Below are 26383 nucleotides of genomic sequence, written 5' to 3'. Positions count from 1 at the left end.
ATGTCCTCGATGTGCCTCAGCCCTACATCTTCAGTGCAGGGAATACTAGGAGCAGGAGTGGAAGCTGGTACTGTGAAGTGGAGGGGCAGGAGGGGGTGACACAAAAAAGACAAATAAATAAAAAAAAACTGCACTTACCTGCTCCAACGGCCGCGGCCTTCCTTCCAATCCTCTCTTCCATGTCAGGAGTTGGGTGCACACTGTGCAGGCTCCCAGCTCCCAATCCCAGCACTGCTCACATGTTCGGAATAACTGAGATTGGTCTGAGGGCATCGGTTCGGCGCTCAGACTTGGACTGGGAGCCTGTGGAGGTTTCTCCACCCAGCTGTACAACACAGCTAGGTTGAGAAAGGCTAAGTTTGCATGATGGGGCCGGCCAAACCATCATGAGATTTAGCAGTGTCCACCACTCCCCCCTGGTGCTGCAGCTGCAGCGTCACTGTGGCTGTCCCCGTCCCTCCCTCGGCTCGGCTGGCAGGACGCAAAGTAAAATGATAATAAAAACGTTGTATTATCATTATATTTGTCCTTGCCTCTGCTGGCTTTTAGCTGGGGGGTGATACTCCTCCGCCATAACGGAGGAGCCACCCCTGACTAGGAGTACTATGATGTACTGAGAGCAGACGACGTCAAAAAAAGTTTTCTTCTATTTGCAGTGCATCAGCATTAGAATATCCCCTTACCCCAGCCCCATATATCACTGCTAAAAGACATTGTGATTGATAAGTAGCCGGTATAGGAACAATCGGTTTGCCTCCCAGTTTAGAAGAGAGGCTTAACACAACCCCAAAGCCCTGTGTGCATTTTTGATAAGGTAACACGGAATCATCTTTCAAGGAAAACTGCCATTAAATAACAGGCCCAGATAGGAGTATGGCAGTACCTTAACCAAGCCCAGTTCTGGTAAATCAAAACAATGCATAATTGAACTCCCAGCTCCACATGCCATTACTTGGGACTTCGAGTAGTTGGTATTTAAGTTCAGGCTTGTCATAAATTTTATAAAAGAGTCGATTAATAGTCTCAGGGCTCTTAGGGTTCAAGCTATAATTACCACGTCATCCGCATATAGGAGAACTGGGATCCCCATTTTATCTACTATTGAAGGGTGAGTGCTGCAGCTTAATAAAAGTGAATAAATATCATTTATGTACAAAATGAAGAGCAAAGGAGCTAAAATGCAGGCTTGACGGACACCTCAAGCCAATTTAAATGGTTTCATTTGTTTCTCCCCATCACCGAACCTTACCCCTGCAACAAGATCATTGAGCAAATCAGGCAGGAATAACATAACTGTATCTTCTAAACCCAAGTTGCTCATTTTACCCACAGTTTTGATTAGATCACAAGTCAAATGCACTGGACAAGTGCATAAAATTAAGGGTGGGCGCAGTGCTCCGCTCCGCCCACGGAGTGTGCGTAGTACTGCCCACTTCGCGCTGCGCAAAGTAGGCGTAGCAGGGGCAGACTACGCACACCCCGCGGCGGAGCAGAGTTGCCCACCACCCGCCTCCCTCCCGCCCTCATTTTACAATTATTAGAAACATCAGATAAAGAAAAATTACTTACCTGAGCTGCCGCGTCCCGGGGCTCCATCTTGCTGCTTCCTGGATAGCTTCTTCCTCAAGAATGCACATGCGCGTGCGCCCGCGCATGCGCATTTCTCCAGAGAAATGCGCATGAGCGGGCGCCAGCGCATGCGCATTCGTGAGGAAGAAGATATCCAGGAAACAGCAAGATGGAGCCCCAGGACGCGGCAGCTCAGGTAAGTAATTTTTCTTTATCTAATGTTTCTAGTAATTGTAAAATAAGGGCGGGAGGGAGGCGGGCGGCGCGTAGTGGGGCTATGCGAAGTGTGCGGGTGGGCGTAGATTTGCCCCCACTCCGTATTGCTTCACGTAGCCTCACTACGCCCACTACGCCCACTTCTACATAAAATCCAAATATATCGGATTTTTTTTTTTACACAAAATATATTTGGCTATAATTGATGTTAAATTTCAACACTGTTTGATGCCCAAATAATCACTGTAACCATATTGACAAATGGTAAAAATCCATCTGTCATACGCCCAATTTCTCAACCTATTAAATATAAATTTGCCAGCGATTTTAATTGAAGAATGAATGAGGGATATATTCCTATAGCAAGTTGGGTTAAGTCTATTCCCTTTTTTAAATGCAGGAATAATAACTCAAGGTGATCAGGAAGAAGGGTCCTTGTCCGCACTTGACTGGTTAAACACAGTCGCCAATAATGGTGCCCAGAGTAGCATTTTGTAGTAGTAACACTCGTAGACAACTTTGTAAACATAGGTATGTGTATTCCCTCATGGCAATACAATAAGATGGAACACTGGTGGGAAAGGGAACAAGCACTGCTACAAGCATGTGCACATTACAACATATTTTAGTAATTTCATGGGGACACCATCTGGGCCAGGAGCCTTGTTGGTAGAACTCTGATTAATAGCTAACAATACTTTGTTACTACTGGCAGTTAATAGCACATACCGTGACAGTAACAGAAGGAAATGATGGAATAGTAATACAGCTTGGGTACAGAGGAGCTACAAGAATCGAGGTTAAAACGTCACAATGAATGTTGAATGTTTGTCCTTTTATCTAGTTCACCAATTATGCATTAAGCAGCAATGATTAGTGGTAGGGGCTCTCCTGCTCTCAAAGCTGGACTACTGTAATGGCCTATTTTTGGGAATTGACAAGACCCAAATGAACAGACTTCAATCATTACAGAATGCTGCTGCGCGACTGCTTCTGGATATACCCAGAGGTAAACCTACCTCTGAGGCTATCCGTACCTTGCACTGGCTTCCAATGCAGGATCGTGTTGAATTTAAGGCCTTATGCTTGGTCCATAAAGCTTTTTATGGAGGCGGTGCCAGGGCTATGCGGATACTGTTTAGACACTATATTCCGGCTCGACCATTACGATCCGGTACTCAGAATCTTCTTTGCCTGGATAGGATCAGGAAGGCAAGATGGGGTGGTAGAGCGTTCTCACACCGGGCGGCTCTATTATGGAATTCGTTGCCTGTAGCCATGCGCCTACAATCTAATAGATTGGCGTTTAGGAGAGCTCTGAAAACCTTGCTATTTTCCAGGACATAGTTGCATGTAACAAGCAATTGGTTTTACTAGGTTCTTACCTCCCTTAGCGCCAAGACGCCACGGCATACGAGCGCTTTACAAGCACATATCCTATCCTATCCTATCCTAATGATGCAACATCATCTGTACAGAAAAAATACTCATATTTGCTAAGAAACACTGCCAAATTCTACCTCTTATTGGTCTGTTGGAGTGCAACCTAGTAATTCAATAATCATGGCAGGCTACAGAGCACCACCCAGTGAGCGTTTAGGGTACTCCATCTCTTTTCATCAAGTGATGGTGCCAGAAACAAAAGATGCAAATCCTGTGAAAGCTGGCACATGATTGGCTATGGTTTTATTAGGCTGAAAGATTGTGGGAGGGGTATATCTTTTATAACATAAAACCGAGAAGAGTGTGAACATGACCTCAGAATAGAAGACGAATATGGCCTTTTGATTTGTTTCCTATTGGATAACACCTGGTATATTCTAGGCAGTGGTCAAAGTGTGACAGACGCAGCAGTGGAGGCTTGAAGGGAGAATTAATTAGAAAAAAATGTGCGAGGGGAGTTTATGGCACAGTTATTAATATTAAGCCATGCCATTTTAACTATGGTAAAAAAAAATATATTATGAACTGGAAAATGTAGATTAACAGGCTATAGTTAAGTAGTGATCTGTGCTGAATCAACTCAGCAACAAAAGCACGCCCTGTGAATGACAAGTAACATTTCATAGAAACTGTGATTAATTTTAGAGGCTTTGTGTTTTCTATTTTTAATTTGGACCTTAAGTTATATGCAAACTCATAAAGAAACTAATTCTGACTATGTGAAAAAGTAAAATGTATGGCACCTTTGTGAATTGAATTCCATTTATCACCCCTTTCTTACCTATTTCCAAATATATATATATATATTTGTTAATCCAAATCTGACGCCAGTGTTACCAAAATAGTATAACGCAACAATGACTCCAGGCTGCTAAACGTTTCCTATTAATGACATTCAGTTCTGCACCCTTAACATTCGGCAACACTGCTATTCAAAACAGCACTTAGTAGCAACCTTTCGTAATGCACACACGTATTTCAACAATGGTGACAGGCTGCAAAGTTCTGCCTTGTAGGAGCTCTCTGTACTCCATCCATGGTCATCCAGTGCTGGCCATTACAGTGAATACGCATTTATTAGTGTGGGGCATTTCCCAGCATTGTACTTAGATCTGCTTAGTTTCAGAACTGCAGTGGATTGATATCCAAGCAGATCTTAGGGATTCTCTCTCCTAGGCTAGTCTGACTTAGCTGGTTCTTTCTGGCTCCCTCCGGTTCGAAAAATAATTCAGTCAGGCAGGGATGTGGTTGTGTGATCTGGTGTGAGCTACAAACACTCCTGCTTCCTGAGACAGATGTTGACATCTGCACTGCATGGCAACGATCATAGGTCTTGTCCTGTGGCAATTTGCTATGTTCAAGGTACACCCACTCCCTGGTCTTGGAAGTGGGGTCCCGTTCTAGACCGTACTAACCCACTTGACCTGGAGGTTCTATAATTAACCCACCATCCTCCACCTAATTACCACAACACAGAAACTTGGTGGATTTCAGGTTACAACAACTCTCCACCATTTCCAATCCATCCTCAGCTTTGGTATGAGCACTGAATATCGAAATAAAAATATTGATGTGACACATTATCAAGGACAGATTATTGAAAATAAAATATTAACAGCTATGTCTAGATTTTCTATACCTAACTGCACATAGATGTGACTACGTGATACATATATCTTCAAGGTTCATCATTGTGGAGTTAGGAATAGTTCATCTAAACTTCTCTAGATAATGTATTCCTTACATTTGATATTTTGTCCTTGATATTCTTATACCACAATATTATTGAGTTGCTATTCAGGAGTACAACCCTTAGCTGCAGACAGAGCTGAGGAGTAGAGGTAATTATACAGCTTACCATATAGGAAAATTTGCTAACCTATACTCTAGTAAGACTATCACCACTTTGTAGGTATTTACATTTAAGAGGTTATGAGTGGCTACCCATTTTCACGCATTTAACAACAGAAACAGTGTTTATCCAGTGTTTATGGAACGTTTTTCTTTTATTATTGCATTCTGCACTGATAGTGCATGGTATATGAGGTCCAAATTCATTTTTACAACTCCAACTTATTGTAGTACACCATACAATACTTCTTCAGTGAGTCTTTGGTCATGTGTGCTCGATCTTTCCTTCCCATGTAAACTTTTATCTGTGAAAAGTCCCTCTCAACATTGGCACTTAAGAACGGGCAATGCCAAAATAGCCAGTGCACAATTTGTTAACTCTGGCCACTGACATAGATTTCGATGCCAATACTGGTACACCTGAAGATTGTGATTCTCTGGGGCAGGTTTTCTAAAAATTGCATTGAACTCAGCGCCTATGCCATCAGAGTTATTGAAGTGGTCAAAAATAAAGCAACACTTTTGGAAGTCCAGAGAAAATTCCCATTTACAGAAGGGATCTAGAACTTGTGCAGAGTACCACCATGAGGCTTCATTGACTTCAAATGGCATGGTTGGCGAAGGGACATTTCTATGCATCATTGCAAGCCTTTTCTCATACATTGTAAAATAAAATTTCCTGAATTGGTCTTCAACATTTCTTTGCTTACCAAGTAGCAAGCACTCTAACATGGAACATGTTGCAGGGTCCAGGGGGTATATTTAAACAAGGTGATAAACGATTATCGACGCTTTAGCTGCCGTTTTCGGCCGAAAAGCGGCGATAATTTTATCGCTATATTAGCAAGGTCACGCTAACGCGTGATACCTTGCTTTATCGTGGGGATTTCTAACGCCCAGCTTTGCATCACTAATGAGATGCAAAGTGGCCGTTCCTGACCTGACATGATGGGAGAAATGTCGCTAAGCGACATTTCTCCTTTTATCAAGCCCCACGCTATGAAGCATAGCGTCAGGAAAAGTAGCGATAACACCTGTTATCGCTACTTTCCTAACACCTGCTTCAGGACTGACTTAGCCATGATATCCTATGGAAGGTGGATATCATGGCTAAGTTTGTGAGTCCCTATCAACTAGCTAACGTGAGATTATCGCTGGGTTTCCAGCGATAATCTCACGTTAGCCAGTTAGCGCTGGTATTTTTATGACCGGTGAGATGAGCATTGCTAATAGCACGCAATCTCAGCGATAAAAATCGACGCTAGCCGGCGATAATTATCCGAGCGCTAAGTGCGCTCGGCGATAATTATCGCTGGTTGTTGTTGATATGCCCCAAAGTCACTAAAAGTATCGCCCAGCCTACTTTTAAGGAGAGGCTTCACATCTATAGCAATTATGCTGAACACTTGGTAGACAATGGTGTTTTCAGACTCTAGTTTATTATGTCCACTACAGCAGTCATGTTTTCCTGTAAGAAATCTAAGAATGCAGTAGAGTATTTTTTTTTTTCAAATCACTATCATTATTCGACCGAAGATCCTCACTTTTCTTGCCTTTGGCATCATCACTCAGCAAAAATTCTGTAAACGGTTGCCACATGGATAAGATAGCATTCACGGCCTCTAGGACTGAGAGCCACCAGCTAAATGACACAGTTGAGATAACTCTGTCTTTGATGCCACACAAAGTACAAAATTAGAAATATTTACATTTTAGTTCTGGTGCACAACAAAACTGCACCAGAATGGACTAAAAAGTCAATAGCATTCTTCATTAACTCTGCAGATTGCAAAGATGCTTTGAGTTTACCATCTAGCAAGTGGAAATGATCTCTTACAGGGAAGTACTTCAGCTCTAGTAGTGATTTTGACTGTTCAGCACACAATTTTTTCACATACAAAGCTGAATCACTGCAAATACAAACAATATCCCTCCAATCATTGTTGAACTTGGTAAGAACGTTTTGCAGCAGAATTCCAAGTGACAATGTGTTGCATGTGGTCCAAAAGTCTGGTGTCATGTTTTCACCCCTGTCCCAGATGCTTGGTGGCAGCACTCTTTTCACATGCACCTGTCACTACACCTTGCATTGAATGTTTATAGCCTGGGGTGTTTGGCAATTCACCTACTATCAATACTGACTAGATTGAAAAGGGGTCTGATGTATCAAGGGGTTTTACCCATTCTCAGTGGGTAAATGTGATGGTACATATTGGGAAGGATTCTTATGAAACCAGCCATTTTACCTATCAGTGAAAGAATCAAACGTAGCCAAAATATCAAATATGATTTTGATATTTCCCGAGTCTCTACAGTTTCTAAAATAAATAAACAAGACCTGCAGCTAATGCCTGCATATTTGGACCAAGAACACACAAATGAAATAAGCAAAAGGAAGAGGAAACTTTATTTTAGGTTCGTCCCTAAACAGCAAAACTCAAGCAGAATAATATTAGCCCAGTCTTTCTTGCTGCTACCTTGTACAACAAAATTACATTGTATTGGACCCTTCAGGAAGAAATAAAAATCACTTTTTCACCCTCATTTTCTTTTCTTTGAATGGCATTTACTTTGTGGTTGTGCAGGTGTTTTTTCGGGGTTTAAATGTTTACACTGCTGAGTTCTGAGTTCTCTTTCCCTTTCGGTGAGATTTTATCAATTATTTATATGTTTAAACCTAAAACAGGATAACCTAAAAATGTAACACCGGCACCATAGTACACCTTTGTCACTCTCTTGCTCATTTGCTACACTTCTTTGTGTGAGACTTGGATTTTCAATAATCCCTATGTCTTCCATGATGTAACATTGATGGCAGCCTCCCACTCTGGAAAATGTTCCAGCCCCACTGCCCCTGCCTTAGACTGGCACTGCTGTGAGGACTATATTTGCCCACAGAGATGCTAATTTGCCACTGAAACCTCAATTAGCAGAAGTCTCTAGAAATCGTTTACCTTCTAAAACGTCTAAGAGTATTGCCTTTGTTATCTTTCTCCCACTGGATATGTTCCCAAATGCCTTTATTTAATTCAGACAAAACTTCTGTAATGGGGTTATGTGTGATTACTTGCATACTCTCTTCATATACATCAGAACAACCACTATAGACTGCAGTGGGCACAATCCCAATGCAATTTTCAGACTATCCACATTGGTTTGGAGGTACACCAGCAGCACATGTTACATGTACAAACATTGATCCAACACCATAACACGTTTCACATCTATTCCTCGGCAGTTGCAAATTCAAGGGGCGTCACTGATGTATTCTGCATTAAATTTCGCAATTATTTATGTCCAGCCATCCTTAGGCTGGGCTTTACCTACAGCTAAAGTCTTAACCTTCTCTATAAGAAGAATACAGTCTATTTATGATTACACCGACCACCTTTAGTCCTGTTTCTAACTTCTGCAAAATCACAGAAGTAAATAGGAACTTCTCCATATAAGGCCAGGCACCAAGGTAGGTAAACAAATGCCCATGATGAGAAAATAGAGTATTTTTTTTATTAACAGTATTGTACACTTTAGAAAAAGGATCCAAATAATTATTTCCATTTCAGTTTAACAAATATCAACAAAAAATAGCTTCAGTTTTTAAAAAAACACTTCTTGCTTTCTGCAATGTTTCCGTACGATTTTTTGAAAGAGATATTGAATCCTGGCCTCTTCTTGATTCTCGAAGAAGGAAGCCGAGATTTTTCTGCATAGACGGTGAGCGTAAGTTTGTAAAAATACCAGTGCGCACGCGAGGCAGTAGATGAGCGTCACTGTGAAAACCGCAGTGCTTTGTGGGGCGCGTGGCTGCAGTACACAGTGACTCGAAACAAATGACAGCTCTGTTTGGTACTTCTTATCAAACAAGTGATTTGATATCTTGCCGGCTCCAAAAAATAATGGCTTTATGGATATTTGTACCTGCAATAAAAAGTAAGTTATTGTAAAAAGATATATATTATGTTTCAAAATTGATTAACATAACGCACAAGTGTTTTTATAAGCCATATTCTAACCCAGTAAGTCATCTTGGCACTAAATCATAGATGCTGATTGCTACTCAACTTTTATCAACCTCGAGGATGACAGGCTTTGTGCACCACAAAATTTGAAACTGTGACCAGGAAGTTAACCACGAGTTTGGATATTGGATGCATTAGTGCTTTTAGTCACCGTAAGCAACTAAAGCACAGCTCACTTGGAACAGTGGGGCTTAAGAAACTTTTTGCAGGCCTCAGTTTTACATGCAATTAAGTATCCAGTTAATAAAGTGTGTCAGATTTAGAACCTTCTAGTGGTCTGCGGACCAGTGACCCTGTTACACAAAGTGCCCTGAGGGCGCAACAGGTGTGTGCACCAACTTTGTGCACCTCCAGGGCACTTTGGTGTTACTGAAGGGGATGCAGACACTTCTGCTGCACCTTCTGTAGTAATAATGATAGCGCTAGAGAATATGTAGCGCCAACCCTATCTCAAGAGACCATTTTCTCATTTGCATGGGGGGCGTGGTACATGCAAATGAGGAAATCTAGTTGCCTATGTGCCCTTGCCATATATGGACGTGGGTGCAAAGCAAAGAAGCTGTCAGGAGGTGCAGTGACAGTGCGCCACAAAAAGGTGGCGCATTGTCAGTGAGCCCCATTAGGGCAGCCCTCTGGAGGGTACAAAAAGGGTCTCATGGGCTTCCCAGACATGCCCCTGCAAGTGATTTCAGTCATTCATTGTAATCTGGCCCATTGTTCTTGCTTGTGCCCAGCACACCTGTTTAAAGATGCACCATGCCGTAAACATGAACAGTGCACCTGATACATAATAGGGGCCAAGATGTATAAAATACTTGTTGTAAGAAACTGGTTTCCAAACAGTAAAGCATTTGTGGCATTACAGGAATGGTGGCCTGAGAGGGTCAAGCAGACAGCCATGTCTGTGATTACCATTAAATAAAGTAAACGTTTTACCTTTAAAGTTAGTTGACAATGGTACCTGGACCAAAATCAACTCCCTTCATTTTTTTTTTACATTCACGAAGAGGAGGCCATTCCGTTTTCCAAATAGCTGATCACCTCCAACTAGGCAGTCATTTACCTTTCAATATTTTTCAGGTAGATTTCGGTTGCAAAACAAAGATACATTTCATTCAGATTCAATATTTGGGTGGGATGCCCACAGCATACCCCTTCCAAACAGCAAATTGGCATTGAGGTCACAATCCCATTTTAGAAATCGTCAAAAGTTTATTGACTCCTAAAGTGTGATTTATACATACTGAATATCCCATTTTACAGTTGCAAATTCCAAAGCAGAGTGTTTGCATTAGTGCAATAGGTTCGTACTTCTGGTCCTGTGTCTCAACATAACCTAAATATTTGCAAAACTATAATGGAGATTCTCTTCTTTTCTCAGTAACAGTATTTAGTTAGCATGTTCTGCACTTATAACATCCCAAAAAGGTTAGAGGCAGCAGGAGCCTCATAGAGAACAGCCTCTTAATTCAAGAAGATACTTGTGCTCAATGTTATGCCTCACTTCACTGTTTTTACGACTGGACTAGGGACAGCGTAATCATGTTTTGTGTCCTCATGTAATTTAAAAAAAAAAGAACTAGAAAATGCATACAGATACACATACATTTGGTCAGCCCTCATCCTCTATTGGTTTGTTTAACTGTCATGCCCACCCAAGCATGCAGCATAGGACAGTGGGTCAGTCAACTTCAGTCATTGCTCTCTTGCACTATGAGTCAATGCATTGTTCCTGGTCATTTGCACATCTAGCTCAAAAGAAGTGCACTTCAGTGCCGTGGGCCAATACTTGATTTCTTCTTTCCATTCTTTATCCATTTTTAAAATCTGTTCACCACATCGCACCTCACAGCATACAACGTACACATATACATACTAAAAGTGGTGTGAGGAGAGGCCTCTACAGCCATTAACTTCTTTGGTAAACCCCCTTTAGGCATTTGCTCAATGGGCGGTTCATCAAGTTTTGGACTAGCCCTAAGCATTTTGTAGACATTACCTCTTCCGCCATTTCAACCAGTATAATTTATTTAGTGAGAGGTATTCAAAGCAGTCCCACTCCAATATCATGTTTAATGCACTTGTGCTCTACAGTGTTGGACAGAGACATCCAGCAGAAACAGCTCACTCGCTAGTGCACTGAAGACACATGTGGAATGACAGTGATCCTTGAAAATGACAAAATGATTCATTCCTATGTTAGTTTAATAGTAGACATTTGATTAATAAATTATTGTTAAAATGTGGTTCTGAAACACAACTCAAAAATGCTGTGCTTGCACTACCCCAGTAATGTTAGAATTTAATGCATTACAAATTGTACACGTTGGGTCCTATTCAGAAAGGTACATTTTCACATGAGTAAATGTATTCTTACACTTTGTAGTAAATTTACTTCTTTTGGCTAGTCACCTTTTCTGAGAAATTTACTACAAAGTGTAGACTTACATGGCTCCATCCCATGAAACAGGATGGAGCCAAATTTATGAGTATTAAGTTACTACCGTAAAAAAAAGGACCCAAAACAGTAGAAAATGTACTTCAGCTCACACTTACGTCAAGCACCACATATAGCCAACCGCTGGCACTTCAACACGCTCCCATAGAAAATAAGAGAGGTAAGGACTTAAAATAGAACCCCATAGGAAATAATGTTAAATTAAGTTTTTGAATCTCAATGGGCTTACAGTTTTATGAGTGGGTGTCTGTCCCTCCCTAATCCTCTGCTTAGTCCCTCCTGAACACCTTCCATTTAGAAGTAACTATTTCCAATTGTTAGCTACTTCTCCAAATACTTCCAAAGTAATTATCCCAACATGTATGAAGATCTACCCCTAGGAGTGATAGGAGAGGTGGATATTTTCACCTGTAGAATTGCAAATTGATTTTGTAGTATATAATTAGTATTACTGTAGTACTACTTTACAGGCTACAAAATGCAGTTTGTGAATCACTCACAATGTTTGTAAAGCTCACCTGGGTAAGCAATTATCATTGAATTTTCTTTTTTAACATCCTAGTTTCTATATTTAGCACATGGAACATTATTTTTTTATTCCCAAATGTGATGTGGAGGTAGCAAGAGTCTTGTTACTGAGGTCAAGATTCGAAGAGTGAATATCCAGCGGATCTGGGTCCAAGAAGAGGGGCAGTTGAGAATGTCCGACACAGTCCTCCTCCATCCTCTTAAGCATATCATTAACACTAAAGCCTCCAGTCCATCAATGAGCTAAAAGTTTCCCGGCATTCTCTATTCCATGTTAGAGCGTGTTCCGATTTCTACTCATACAGGGCATGTTAGTGTACTTGGCCCAGGGAGTGATTCTGTTAATTTCTACAACCACGGCCTGTTGTTTTTCCTCTTACAGACCCGCCCCCAGGTTATTATTCTTCCCTTAGAAGTAGGGGTGAATGTGGATGCCTTTGCACCCCCTATACCCATGTTACGGAAGCAATTTACACCAGCACTGGTTTTTCAGCTAACTGGATTAAATTTGCTGAAACATCCTGCAGTTTAACATTTCTGGTTACATGTATGGATATATAAGATCCAGATTGGTTAATATTGTGGCCCAAAAACACAAGACTGGCCTAAGTCATCCCCACCCGGTTCTGGAATTAGTTATGCTATGTTATATTAGAGGCATTTGCCTTGCAACACTGCTGGAAGTGAGGGTGACTTTCATCAAGGTTCCAAAGCTTCCATCACAGACCAAATACTGACAGCTTATGTTGACGCTTTCTTTCTATGATGTGTTACTAACCATGTGTAAGAAATTGGGTTATTGGTTGAGGGGGGAGGGGGAGGGGGCAGGGGGGAGGAAGCTCCACTCAGGCAACAACCACAATCCTTGTCAGGGTGAACCACAAATGTCATCAAATTAACCTGTGCTTCACCCTCTGGAAGCTTGAAAGAAAGCAGTCAGGCTTAACTTTGAGGCAATGTGTTAAGTATTTATGCAGCACATGTGCAGTAGCGCAAAAAGCTGTTCAGGCGTCACAGATGGTTGTTGCTAGAGCTTCACATTGGTGGTCGTCATGGGCTGTCACTGCTATTGTACAAAATGAAGATCTTGCATTGCTGGTTTTCACTGGCAGTTGCTGTGGAGCAAAGAGTCAGGTTCACCAGGGCTTCACGTTGGCGGTTATTTCGGGCATCAGAGTCTCAGCACAAATGGGACTGTTCACAGAAGAGCCCAATACTTTAGAATTACTCCTTTTCTTGTAGAGGAGTGGACTCTGATGTCAGCCACTGGTCCAGGACCTGGGAAGGCACTTCATGAGGGTCAGGGCTCACCCTACAAGAGGCCAGCATGGCTCAGGCATATCCAGTTACAGGTCCAGGCAGGTCCAGTTGCAGAAGGTCAGCTGGGCATTTGCAGGAAGGCCTCTGGAGTTTGTTGTGTCCCTGTAGCTCAGAACAGGAGGTCAGCCATCTGGCCCTTGTAATCACGCAGGTAGCCTGGGATGAAGGGAGCAGGTTCAGTGTTCCTTTTCAGAAAACAGGTTAGGACTCAAGCAGCAGGGTAGTCCTCTGGGGAGCAAGGCTTTTTCTGTAATGTCCACAGGTCCAGGAGTGTACTGAGGACTGGTTCAGAAGCTCCATTTTGTATTCCTGGTGTCAGACTTCCATCCTTCCTCTGAATCATTCTCTCCCTTGTTCCCTCTTTCATCCCACTCCTTCAGACCATTCACCTCTATGCCTCTATGTCAGCACAGTCACCTACTCCTGCTCAAACAAATGTCTCTGCACCTTTAAGGTTTTCTCCAGCCTATCAAGTCTTAGCACACAGAGGGTGCAGTAACTTGTTTCAGAGCTAAGCTTACTCATAATGTTTGTGTATTTGATAAGAGAGGATAGACTTATACACCCAAGTCGACTTAAGACCCTGATGTTCAAATGAACAGATCAACACAAGGCAGTTAGCATCTCCTGCGCATTGAGACCCTCACGGGTGATATGCCGCCCTTTATAAATCCCTGATTGATTAACAGTACCATGTTACCTGGTTTGAGTGCTTTTTCATTGCCTTTGATTTGATTTTGATTTGAGATTGTATTTGTAAAGCGCAGCTATCACTCCGCGAGGAGTATCTTGGTGCTGACGTCATACGGTGATGAAAAAAGAAAAGAACTTAACCCGCTCAGAACATTAGATCAAATCAAGACAACAATCCTCCATAATGCCATAGATCCAGGTTTTAAGGGCTTTCCTGAATAGGAGTTCAGTGTTGCAAAGTTTAATCTGGGCTGGGAGCTTATTCCAGGCTTTGGCACCTAGAAAGGCCAGGGTTCTTGCGCCCTTTAATTTATATCTGAAGTTGGCCAATTTAAGGAGGTTAGCTGAAGAGGACCTGAGCAACCTGGTGGTAGTGTATGGAGTGAAGCGTGCCGACAAGAATTTAGGACCAACATTCATTTTTGCCCTAAATGTAATAATAAGAATCTTGAAAAGGATTCTTTTGGGAACCAGAAGCCAATGAAGTCTATTCAAGGCTGCAGAGGCTGAGGACTTTCTAGGAAGTTTAAGCACCAGGCGGGCTGCGGCATGTTGTACCACCTGAAGCTTCTTTAGGACTGACCTGTTAACTCCGGCCAGTAGGCCATTACAGTAGTCAATACGAGAGAGTATCAGAGTCACAGCAACAGACTTTCTTGCAGATAAAGGGAGAAACTTGAACATTTTTTTACAGTTTTTATTCAACCAAAACACATGCCTGCTACCGCTTTGGTGTGAGGTAGGAATTAGAGAGAGTTATCGAATTGTACTCCTAAATTCCTAACGACCTTCGAGCCTAGAGTGACTGCCTGTCTCCGAGAGGTCAGGAAAGATTTGATCCACTTCAACACCATACCAGTAACGCCGCTGCATTCGAGACGCCTCAAGAGAATGTCATGGGAGATCGTATCGAATGCAGCCGACAGATCTAAGAGAATCAAAACCGCCTTCCTGCCTCTATCAACAATCATTTTCAAGGAGTCGGAGACTTCAATGAGGGCCGACTCTGTAGAATGTTTGGGCCGAAATCCGGCTTGACTAGGATGAAGGATATGTTGCTCTTCAAAGAATTTTGTGAGTTCCTTTAGGACAAAGGTCTCCGTAATTTTGCCCAAAATCGGAAGAAGAGAGATGGGGCGAAGGTTTGAAAGCACGGCCGAATCAATATGTTATTTTTTTTTAAGTGGTTTAACCAACGCCAACTTCCACTCAGCTGGAACACAGCCCGTCCTAAGAGACAAATTGACAATCTGATTGATCATGGGATTTACTACTTCTAGCATTTTGTGTAGGACTGATGGGGGACAAGCATCCAATGGTGATCCTGATTTACATTTTTCAATGACCCTGAGAGTCATGTCTAGTGGAACAGACTCGAAAATGGAAATAGAAGCCGGGCTGTCTCTCAGGAGAGAATCGGGGATAAGATTACAGTCTGGAAAATCTCTCTGAATTTTGTGGATTTTTTCCTCGAAAAACAGGGAGATATTATCACATAGTGACTGAGAGGCTGGAAGCTCCCTTTGTTCCGCCATAGGTTTAGTGAAGGACTTCACAATCTGAAAAATCGCTTTCTGATTGTCTTTGGCTGTGTTAATTTTTCTAGTAGAAAATTCCTTTTTTGCCAATTGAATCTGGAGAAAGTAGGCTTTCCTACCTTCCCTAAATGTTTTTTTCCAATCCTCCCTATATCCCTTTCTCCACTGTCTCTCCAATTGCCTGCAATGCAGGTGTGCTTGGGCCAGTTGGGGTGTAAACCAGGGAGTATTTAGGTTCTTAGGTTTTAACGGCTTGCTCTCCATGTCTGAGGGCATAAGAGTCCTACAGACATTGGTCAGCCAGGACTGAAATAGACAAGAGTCTATCTCTGTTTTGCCTGTCAAAGTAGGTGCAAGAGCTTTAGCCACCATCAGTAGATTGGGGCTTTTAACTACTATAGTGGATTTAATGTTTGATTCTATCATTCAGGACAATTGGGTGTTTTACCTTCTTTGTCTTATTCTAAGTTGGTATAACTTATGCCATTTCATTTTCAGGATTGCCATTGAGTTTGTGGTTATATACAGAGCTGTAGATAACATTTACAGTGATAATAGTGTGCTCCTTACTTTAAAAATAAAGAATATTTTTTTTGCGGTAGTGAAATAGTAAATTAAATTTCCAAATGCCTTATTTGTTGAGTGAACATATATATTTCCTTGAAAACATGGGAATTTTTGTTGGAAGCTATACATTTGCTGAATATTTGATGTTTCTAGTATGTTACTTAAATATTGTAGGGTGGTATTTTGTTATGTATGATAATAATTTGAACTGTGTGTAGTGGTTTCACTGCAAATCCCTCAATGTGACAAATTCTATTTTGGCTCCTTTCCCCTAGTCGGTTTCCTCCAGTGCTACTCATGTTACTCTGCATTTCAATCCTAGGCACTGTGGGCTACAAAAGGGAATTTGTTCCTGGGAAAAAACAAACATGTTATCTTTTCATACACTGAACCAGTCAGCCTATGTATAAAGAAGCATAGCCAGTAGAGGTGCCCTATGATTGGCAATGCCTCTTCGTTGCTTAATAAGTATAGACAATCAATAACTCATGATATATGCACTCTCTGAATCACTCATCCTCGAGCTTTTGTATCCATTCATACTCCCTTTGACTCAGTCTCAGAGTCACCTATCTAATGATTTGCAGTACAACATACACCCACAAACTCTCCACCATCGATCTATTGGTTTGCCAATGCTTGTTTGTCTTTTTTGTACAGCATTATCCGTTTCAACTATGTCTTCATGTTATAATAACACAAAGTGAATAGTAATTTTTCTATGCATCAGTAAGAACTCTATTTCTATATGATTTGTATTAAACTAATTTGGGTTTGGACACTTGTAAGTACAATTCCCTGCTAAAAAGCACCCTTACCAGTGAATTGAAATGATAAATTATGGCTATATTAAAAAAAAATATTTAAAATGTTTATTGCAAAAATGTGGCTTTTATGTATAGGCAGCAAAATGGTTCTTTTTTCTTATTTTTATTTTTGTTGCACTTGCGGCTTTCAGTAAAAACAATACCTAATGCAGCTGCTTGTTTTAAATAACAGATACGCTTCCTCCACAGGGTGAAAATCCTGTGGGGGAAGAGCTACATCTTGTGGCAAATCACTGTCAAAATGTCCTCTGCTATAAGGATATCTGAGTGAAGATAATTGTGCCAGGGTATTGCCCATTGGATTTCACAGTTCCTCACATATCAGAGGCTTTTCTGATACCACCAGCATCTAAATTTAGAACTAAAATTCTCTTCTGTATAAATGAATACATTGGCCCTCATTAGGAGTGAACTGGTAAATAGGCCAGGTTTTCCCCACTTCTGAAGTTACAGATTCCATGGGTATCGATAACTCTGGGGTGGAAAGAAACCAGTCCATTTTGAGTTGGACACTGAAGGCCAATTTAGGAATTACTGTTGGAATCGGTAATTCCAGGTTGGATTCGCCGAGTAATTCCTCATTTTAGGCCATACTTTCATCCAGAGATTTTGGTTGCTTGTAGCAGAAAAGTCCATAAATATGCATTCACGGATTTCCAACTTAATTAGGTGAAGATTTCCATCTTTTAGTAATTCCCAAAGCTTATGCTCATGGAAATGTTTTGTGAATTCCTATTTTTGCACTATAAAGAGGCATTTCCCCATCTGCAAATTAGTGTGAAACTGTCAATATGTATGTATTGCAATGGGTGAAATGTTTTTATTTATCTCATTTTCCACTTAGAGGATGAAAATATTTTCCTCACTAGGAAACTCCTTCCCTAACATTCTCAACAACATTCGGGCTGTTAACTTCCCATTGCCACCCATCAAAGGGATTTAGGGGCACATGTATCAAGCGTTTTTCCCCTTCGCAAACAGGCCGATTCACAGAATCGGCCCGTTTGTGAACGGGAAAAAGCCTTTTGGGATGTATCATTCCAAAAGGCATTCACAAAATAGGGAATCGCAAAAATAGCAATTCCCTATTTTGCGTATGCATTTAACGAATTGCAATTTGCAATTCCTTAAATAAAAATGCAGGAAGCCAAAAACAATTATGACCTGCCTTTAAGGAATCGCAAATTACCACCAATTTCAAGTTGGTGGTAATATGCAAATTCCATGAAAAATTTACTTGTTTGCATTTTTCAAGGTGCCATGCGGCGCACATACATGCCCTTAGGGCATGCATGTGCGTCACATGTGCACACATGCATATTCTAAGGGTGCAACAGGGTGTACCTATTGAGTACTCGCAAATTGCGCATGCAATTTCCATTCATTCCTATGGGCCTCCAGGCCCATAGGAAGGAATGGGAAGCCATTCCTTATTTGTGACTTGCAATTTGCGAGTCGCAAATAAGGAATATGTAGGAATCACAATTATTATTGCGAAACCTACATACATTGCATTTTGTGATTCCATAATAGCGAATCGGTAGAATTCGCTATTATGGAATAGCAAAATCCAATATTGATACAACTGGCCCTAACTTCTGCTTTTGATAGGAGTAAATCTCCAATCTTTTTCAGTGTGAGAATAGGCTGCACAACGTTTTTGAACATTTCCAAATGTGTATGCTCGTCTGTTTGCACATACTGTCAGGGAATTCTGACCCTATCATGCCACTCTCTGTCCACTTCTTGGGGTGGGGAGTAGATTTACTGTGATGAAAACCTTTGCTTTAGTAAAATCTTTTATGAGTGTAAAACCAACTTTTGTGGATTGTAGAACAAATTTTACACTTGCATAAAAGCTAAACTTACTCATGGCTATAGCTTGGGGAATAGAGGTCTGTGGCCTTGATTACAGGAGCCAGACACCGGATTTAACAATTAACGCTTAAGTTCAAATTCCAAACTTGTGTTTATGCAAAATTATCAGGCACTGGTGATTGAGGCTTATGGGTGCAAGCGTTTAGTGAAGTTGAAAAAATTGCAGATATGAGATGCTGAATTGACGGAAAAGCTTTTGTCACTGTAATCTAAAATATAACACAAGATTTTAGAAAGTGGTTCCTGGTTTAAAACCACTATCATGTAACCTTTGATGGAAAGGATCTAGCAAAACCAAATGTCCTGTGTGGTTAAACAGTTGGACAGATATGATTATTTTTTACTTATAGTGCTTAAAACTATTGTAAATTATGAAGATAGGATGCCTATGCCCAGCTGCCATGCAGACCATAAAGAATTTTATATTTCTGGGCTGGCTTCCCAAATGCACATTTTACAATCACACCTGGAATGAAAAAGTCAGCAGCTGCTATTTCACAAGAAGCCCGCACAAACTCCTGTGCTGTAATTGTGGAATGCAGAAATTCCTCTTGGCAAAGAAAGGTGGTGCTGCTTAAGAGAGATTCCAGAAAATGTAAAATTTCCTGTGTACCTGGAGTTCCCAGGAGCAGTCCTGCAGCTAAAACCTACAGATGTGCTTCTGGGAAACGAGTTGTGAATGTTTGGTGACACTAGAGGGCATATTTACAAGGAGGTGGCAGAGCGTGGCATTAGCCTCCTTGGTTTAACGCTGCGCTCCGCCACTTCTGAAACACTTGTGCTGACGCTAATTTAGCTGCCTAACACCAGCGTAGGCACTCTTGCACCATAGTGTGAGGGTGCCTGCATTGAGGGGAATCATTGTTTATGAGCAGGAAGGTGTCCCTTCCTGCACATAAACAATTTAAAATGGTGTTTTGAAACTTCTATGTGTGCTGCTTAATTCAGCACACATAGATAAGATGGAGCCTAGCATGGGAGAGCAGGAATCACAAAACTATATCAATAGAATCGATTTCCTGGAAACCCTGAAGTTAAGATTCATTGTAGCTGAGAATAAAAAGGGAAAGAAACAGGCTTAGGAGTAGGTAAATGTATACAGTATGTTCAGAGACATGCATATTAGACACAGTTGCTAAGTAGATATGTCAGATGTAATATTAGACTTACATTATACATTATTTCAAGAGTCAGCGGTACAACGGGGAAGTTGTCAGCCCACTCCCCAATGGCCACAGCAAGAAAAAATACAACATGGTCCATCACGATGATCACGGCTATCATTGTAAAGAATAAGGACAGGATCAAGATGCGAAATAGACAAGAAAAGCATTCTTCTCTCGACAACTTCCATCCTGTTGATTTTATTAATTTTATAGAACTGGAGCTAATGATATCCTTTGTGTTGTTCTTTTGTGCCAAATCCTCCAACTTCTTAGTGATGTATACATTGTTGAACTTAAGATTGGTCAAGTAACTTTTCAAGTACCAAACAGACTGGGAAAGCAGACACACGACAAAAAAGCAGGCGATAATTCTGTTGCTTCCCACAATAGTTTCTGTCACAACAGATTCGATGTTGAAGAAATCGGTCTTTATCTTCTCACTGAAATTAAGCATTTGGTTCCTGACTGCAGACTTATCAACACTGGAGAAGAATGTCAAGCCCCGACCATTGTGCTTGAGAGTAACTTTTGTCACCTCGTGACCAAATTCCTTGGCTGATTGCTCCAGTATGGTTGTTGAGTTTAAGAGACTTTCTGAAGAAGTCTGTGAGATACATTTTAAAAACTCCAACATCGTACAAATGTTTTCAGCAATGTTTGGAAAGATGTGGAATGTTATAATAAGTGAACAGGTTGACAAAAGGAGTCGCCTACCCTGTTTGGTGCCCAATGTGGGGATGCTGATGGTCATAACGCAACGGACGGGATGAACAAAGATAAGTAGAAGAAGAAATAAGAAACTGAATACTGTTGATATTGTAAGTGACAGTCGAAAACTGTATCTCAATGAGGAAAACATCCAGTTGTACAAAAGGCTTCCAGATGATATTGTGATGCACAGGCATATTGACAGCAACAAACATACTTCTTTGTAGTTTTCAGGAACTGGCTTTGAATACACACTCCACATGTCCAGTAAATAACCTTTTATTTTTGGGTAAATAGTTTGAACTTGGTTCCATGCTGTCAACCTGTAAAAAAAACAAAATCAGCATTTGGGTTACTAAGCAACAAAGAAAACGTTTTGAAATATATAAAATCATTTGATGCATTAACAATATCTTATTCAACATTAAAATCATCACACTAGCAGAATATGTACACAAAAATAATATATCATCCTTCATTCATGAATGTAGAAGTAGTGGAATGATACCCAACCAGAAGTATTACTATCTTTATTATGTATGTTGTCCTGTAGACATTTAATTTAATGCCATTCACTGCAATTCAGTCTTACAAGTTATTCCATGTTTGCTAAAGTTAATACATTATTTAAGGCAAATGGACAAAAAGGCAGGATCACTACATTGTTTACTTTTTTGTACTACAAATGTTTACACATAATTGTATTAAGTTATCTTATATTAAATGATTTAAAAGAGCAATGTACACCAAAGACACTTATCACTGTAAACAAGTAAGCTGGAAAAGATATCTAGTGTATTGAATCCTTAAGCGTCCTATGGAGAGACAGCAATGACTTACAGCATTTGAAGTCCACACACTTTTTTCTGTATGTGGTCCACAAGCTACTGCACAAGGGGTTTCAGCCATGCATAGCGGGGGCTGCAACACTCAGCCTTCATTCAGCCAGACCTGGCCAGGCACAGTGAGGGTTAGCTGCAGGCAGCCAGTCCCATTGTCTTCTTGTGGCATGCAGCTAATCTCAGCTGCTCAAGTCCAACTTCTGTGTGCAGCAAGGGTTGGCCACAGGACACATTGTACTCTGAGTGGCCAACTACTAGTGAACATAGCCTTCAGCCATGTGCAGGGGGGTTGGCAGCAGGGACTGGACTTCATCCATGCCCTGCTCTCAACCTGCCATATGTGGAATTCTGTAAAATCCAAAATGGGTCTGGTGATGGGGTAGGTTCCCCTTGACTTCTTATGTTCTTTTTCTTTTCCCAACACCTTGCTCGATGCACCATGTTAAGTAATGGCAGCTGCAACAGACATTTTCTCTATGATGGCCAGTCAATCCGAACATGGCAGATTTGCAAAAGATGACAGATGAAAAGACCTCTCTCAACCAATAGGGTGCCTTTAATTCTTCAACTGGAGTTATGAAATTTCAGTGGCTTCACAAATCCACAGAGGATGAATTATTGGCACAGAGTATCTCTCAAATTTTATCGCTTCATGCCAAGACCAGAACATCCTTTAAATGCTAATTTCTAAAAAACATAGGAAAGGATTTAAAACAAACCAAGCATAGGCAATTTGTTAAGTGAAGTTTGGCTAATATACAAGTTTGGTGTAATTCCGTTCAACAATTATTTCAGTATCAATAAGCAAATAATCCTATGAGAGTTAAAATGTGAAATATTAAATACACAACAGAAAAGGTCTTTTTAATTAAATCTATGGCCCAGGCATAAATAAAGAAGCGCTATTGCCGCCTCTGCAATATATGTGCGTGTATATATATATATATATATATATATATATATATATATATATATATATATATATATATATACAGTTCCACATTTGTCCCAAGACGAAGCTCACTCCTCGCTGGGTAACTTACGTTAATTTAGATGGCAAGCATAGTTATGGCAAGTTCCATTAAGTAAGTATTTTGCCCAACGCGTTTCAAACTGAAATAGTTCTTGGTCACGGGCCAGCAGCTGCAAAAATAATCAGTAAGGGTTTTTGCATTTGTTCATCTCCTTTTATTCACTTCCATTACCCTCAGGTGAGTTGAAATACACCCAATTGCACCATGGGATAGGTAGTCCATTAACATAATATTTCATGAAGCCACTGCAATAATTCATTAATATCGCCTCAAATAGGCTAACAGTCCATTGCCCAACTTTGCTCGCAAATATTATCTCCCAGTGTTCCCCGAGTTGGCCTCGTCGTCACAAGGCCGGGGACCCGCCATAACATTCAAGGCGGTGGTGCGCTTCTACGGCAGGACCGCCGTTTAAACATACAGTTCCACATTTGTCCCAAGACGAAGCTCACTCCTCGCTGGGTAACTTACGTTAATTTAGATGGCAAGCATAGTTATGGCAAGTTCCATTAAGTAAGTATTTTGCCCAACGCGTTTCAAACTGCAATAGTTCTTGGTCACGGGCCAGCAGCTGCAAAAATAATCAGTAAGGGTTTTTGCATTTGTTCAGCTCCTTTTATTCACTTCCATTACCCTCAGGTGAGTTGAAATACACCCAATTGCACCATGGGATAGGTAGTCCATTAACATAATAATTTCATGAAGCCACTGCAATAATTCATTAATATCGCCTCAAATAGGCTAACAGTCCATTGCCCAACTTTGCTCGCAAATATTATCTCCCAGTGTTCCCCGAGTTGGCCTCGTCGTCACAAGGCCGGGGACCCGCCATAACATTCAAGGCGGTGGTGCGCTTCTACGGCAGGACCGCCGTTTAAACATACAGTTCCACATTTGTCCCAAGACGAAGCTCACTCCTCGCTGGGTAACTTACGTTAATTTAGATGGCAAGCATAGTTATGGCAAGTTCCATTAAGTAAGTATTTTGCCCAACGCGTTTCAAACTGCAATAGTTCTTGGTCACGGGCCAGCAGCTGCAAAAATAATCAGTAAGGGATTTTGCATTTGTTCATCTCCTTTTATTCACTTCCATTACCCTCAGGTGAGTTGAAATACACCCAATTGCACCATGGGATAGGTAGTCCATTAACATAATAATTTCATGAAGCCACTGCAATAATTCATTAATATCGCCTCAAATAGGCTAACAGTCCATTGCCCAACTTTGCTCGCAAATATTATCTCCCAGTGTTCCCCGAGTTGGCCTCGTCGTCACAAGGCCGGGGACCCGCCATAACATTCAAGGCGGTGGTGCGCTTCTACCGCAGGACCGCCGTTTAAACATACAGTTCCACATTTGTCCCAAGACGAAGCTCACTCCTCGCTGGGTAACTCACGTTAATTTAGATGGCAAGCATAGTTATGGCAAGTTCCATTAAGTAAGTATTTTGCCCAACACGTTTCAAACTGCAATAGTTCTTGGTCACGGGCCAGCAGCTGCAAAAATAATCAGTAAGGGTTTTTGCATTTGTTCATCTCCTTTTATTCACTTCCATTACCCTCAGGTGAGTTGAAATACACCCAATTGCACCATGGGATAGGTAGTCCATTAACATAATAATTTCATGAAGCCACTGCAATAATTCATTAATATCGCCTCAAATAGGCTAACAGTCCATTGCCCAACTTTGCTCGCAAATATTATCTCCCAGTGTTCCCCGAGTTGGCCTCGTCGTCACAAGGCCGGGGACCCGCCATAACATTCAAGGCGGTGGTGCGCTTCTACGGCAGGACCGCCGTTTAAACACACAGTTCCTCATTTGTCCCAAGACGAAGCTCACTCCTCGCTGGGTAACTTACGTTAATTTAGATGGCAAGCATAGTTATGGCAAGTTCCATTAAGTAAGTATTTTGGCCAACGCGTTTCAAACTGCAATAGTTCTTGGTCACGGGCCAGCAGCTGCAAAAATAATCAGTAAGGGTTTTTGCATTTGTTCATCTCCTTTTATTCACTTCCATTACCCTCAGGTGAGTTGAAATACACCCAATTGCACCATGGGATAGGTAGTCCATTAACATAATAATTTCATGAAGCCACTGCAATAATTCATTAATATCGCCTCAAATCGGCTAACAGTCCATTGCCCAACTTTGCTCGCAAATATTATCTCCCAGTGTTCCCCGAGTTGGCCTCGTCGTCACAAGGCCGGGGACCCGCCATAACATTCAAGGCGGTGGTGCGCTTCTACGGCAGGACCGCCGTTTAAACATACAGTTCCACATTTGTCCCAAGACGAAACTCACTCCTCGCTGGGTAACTTACTTTAATTTAGATGGCAAGCATAGTTATGGCAAGTTCCATTAAGTAAGTATTTTGCCCAACGCGTTTCAAACTGCAATAGTTCTTGGTCACGGGCCAGCATCTGCAAAAATAATCAGTAAGGGTTTTTGCATTTGTTCATCTCCTTTTATTCACTTCCATTACCCTCAGGTGAGTTGAAATACACCCAATTGCACCATGGGATAGGTAGTCCATTAACATAATAATTTCATGAAGCCACTGCAATAATTCATTAATATCGCCTCAAATAGGCTAACAGTCCATTGCCCAACTTTGCTCGCAAATATTATCTCCCATTTGAGCGAGCAAAGTTGGGCAATGGACTGAACAAATGCAAAAACCCTTACTGATTATTTTTGCAGCTGCTGGCCCGTGACCAAGAACTTTTGCAGTTTGAAACGCGTTGGGCAAAATACTTACTTAATGGAACTTGCCATAACTATGCTTGCCATCTAAATTAACGTAAGTTACCCAGCGAGGAGTGAGCTTCGTCTTGGGACAAATGTGGAACTGTATGTTTAAACGGCGGCCCTGCCGTAGAAGCGCACCACCGCCTTGAATGTTATGGCGGGTCCCCGGCCTTGTGACGACGAGGCCAACTCGGGGAACACTGGGAGATAATATTTGCTAGCAAAGTTGGGCAATGGACTGTTAGCCTATTTGAGGAGATATTAATGAATTATTGCAGTGGCTTCATGAAATTATTATGTTAATGGACTACCTATCCCATGGTGCAATTGGGTGTATTTCAACTCACCTGAGGGTAATGGAAGTGAATAAAAGGAGATGAACAAATGCAAAAACCCTTACTGATTATTTTTGCAGCTGCTGGCCCGTGACCAAGAACTATTGCAGTTTGAAACGCGTTGGGCAAAATACTTACTTAATGGAACTTGCCATAACTATGCTTGCCATCTAAATTAACGTAAGTTACCCAGCGAGGAGTGAGCTTCGTCTTGGGACAAATGTGGAACTGTATGTTTAAACGGCGGTCCTGCCGTAGAAGCGCACCACCGCCTTGAATGTTATGGCGGGTCCCCGGCCTTGTGACGACGAGGCCAACTCGGGGAACTCTGGGAGATAATATTTGCGAGCAAAGTTGGGCAATGGACTGTTAGCCTATTTGAGGCGATATTAATGAATTATTGCAGTGGCTTCATGAAATTATTATGTTAATGGACTACCTATCCCATGGTGCAATTGGGTGTATTTCAACTCACCTGAGGGTAATGGAAGTGAATAAAAGGAGATGAACAAATGCAAAAACCCTTACTGATTATTTTTGCAGCTGCTGGCCCGTGACCAAGAACTATTGCAGTTTGAAACGCGTTGGGCAAAATACTTACTTAATGGAACTTGCCATAACTATGCTTGCCATCTAAATT

General features: G+C 41.3%; 1 protein-coding gene across 1 annotated transcript in view; it reads right to left on the bottom strand.

Annotated features, from left to right (window-relative positions):
* Positions 1-7594: 7594 nt before the first annotated feature.
* Positions 7595-26383, bottom strand: part of OCSTAMP (osteoclast stimulatory transmembrane protein) — a 96094-nt gene continuing 77305 nt past the window's right edge. The window contains exons 2-3 of the mRNA XM_085614580.1: positions 20078-21104; positions 7595-8997 (exon numbers count right to left, since the gene is read on the bottom strand). Of these exons, the coding sequence (XP_085470706.1) occupies positions 8677-8997; positions 20078-21104 (1348 nt within the window). The 3' untranslated portion in view covers positions 7595-8676. The remainder of the gene's footprint in view (positions 8998-20077; positions 21105-26383) is intronic.

This window comes from Triturus cristatus, chromosome 7 (assembly GCF_964204655.1).
Source record: "Triturus cristatus chromosome 7, aTriCri1.1, whole genome shotgun sequence".
In the NCBI taxonomy this organism is placed as follows: domain Eukaryota; kingdom Metazoa; phylum Chordata; class Amphibia; order Caudata; family Salamandridae; genus Triturus; species Triturus cristatus.
The sequence above is the reverse complement of the archived record's forward strand: the minus strand, read 5'-3'. Positions and strand labels throughout refer to the sequence as shown.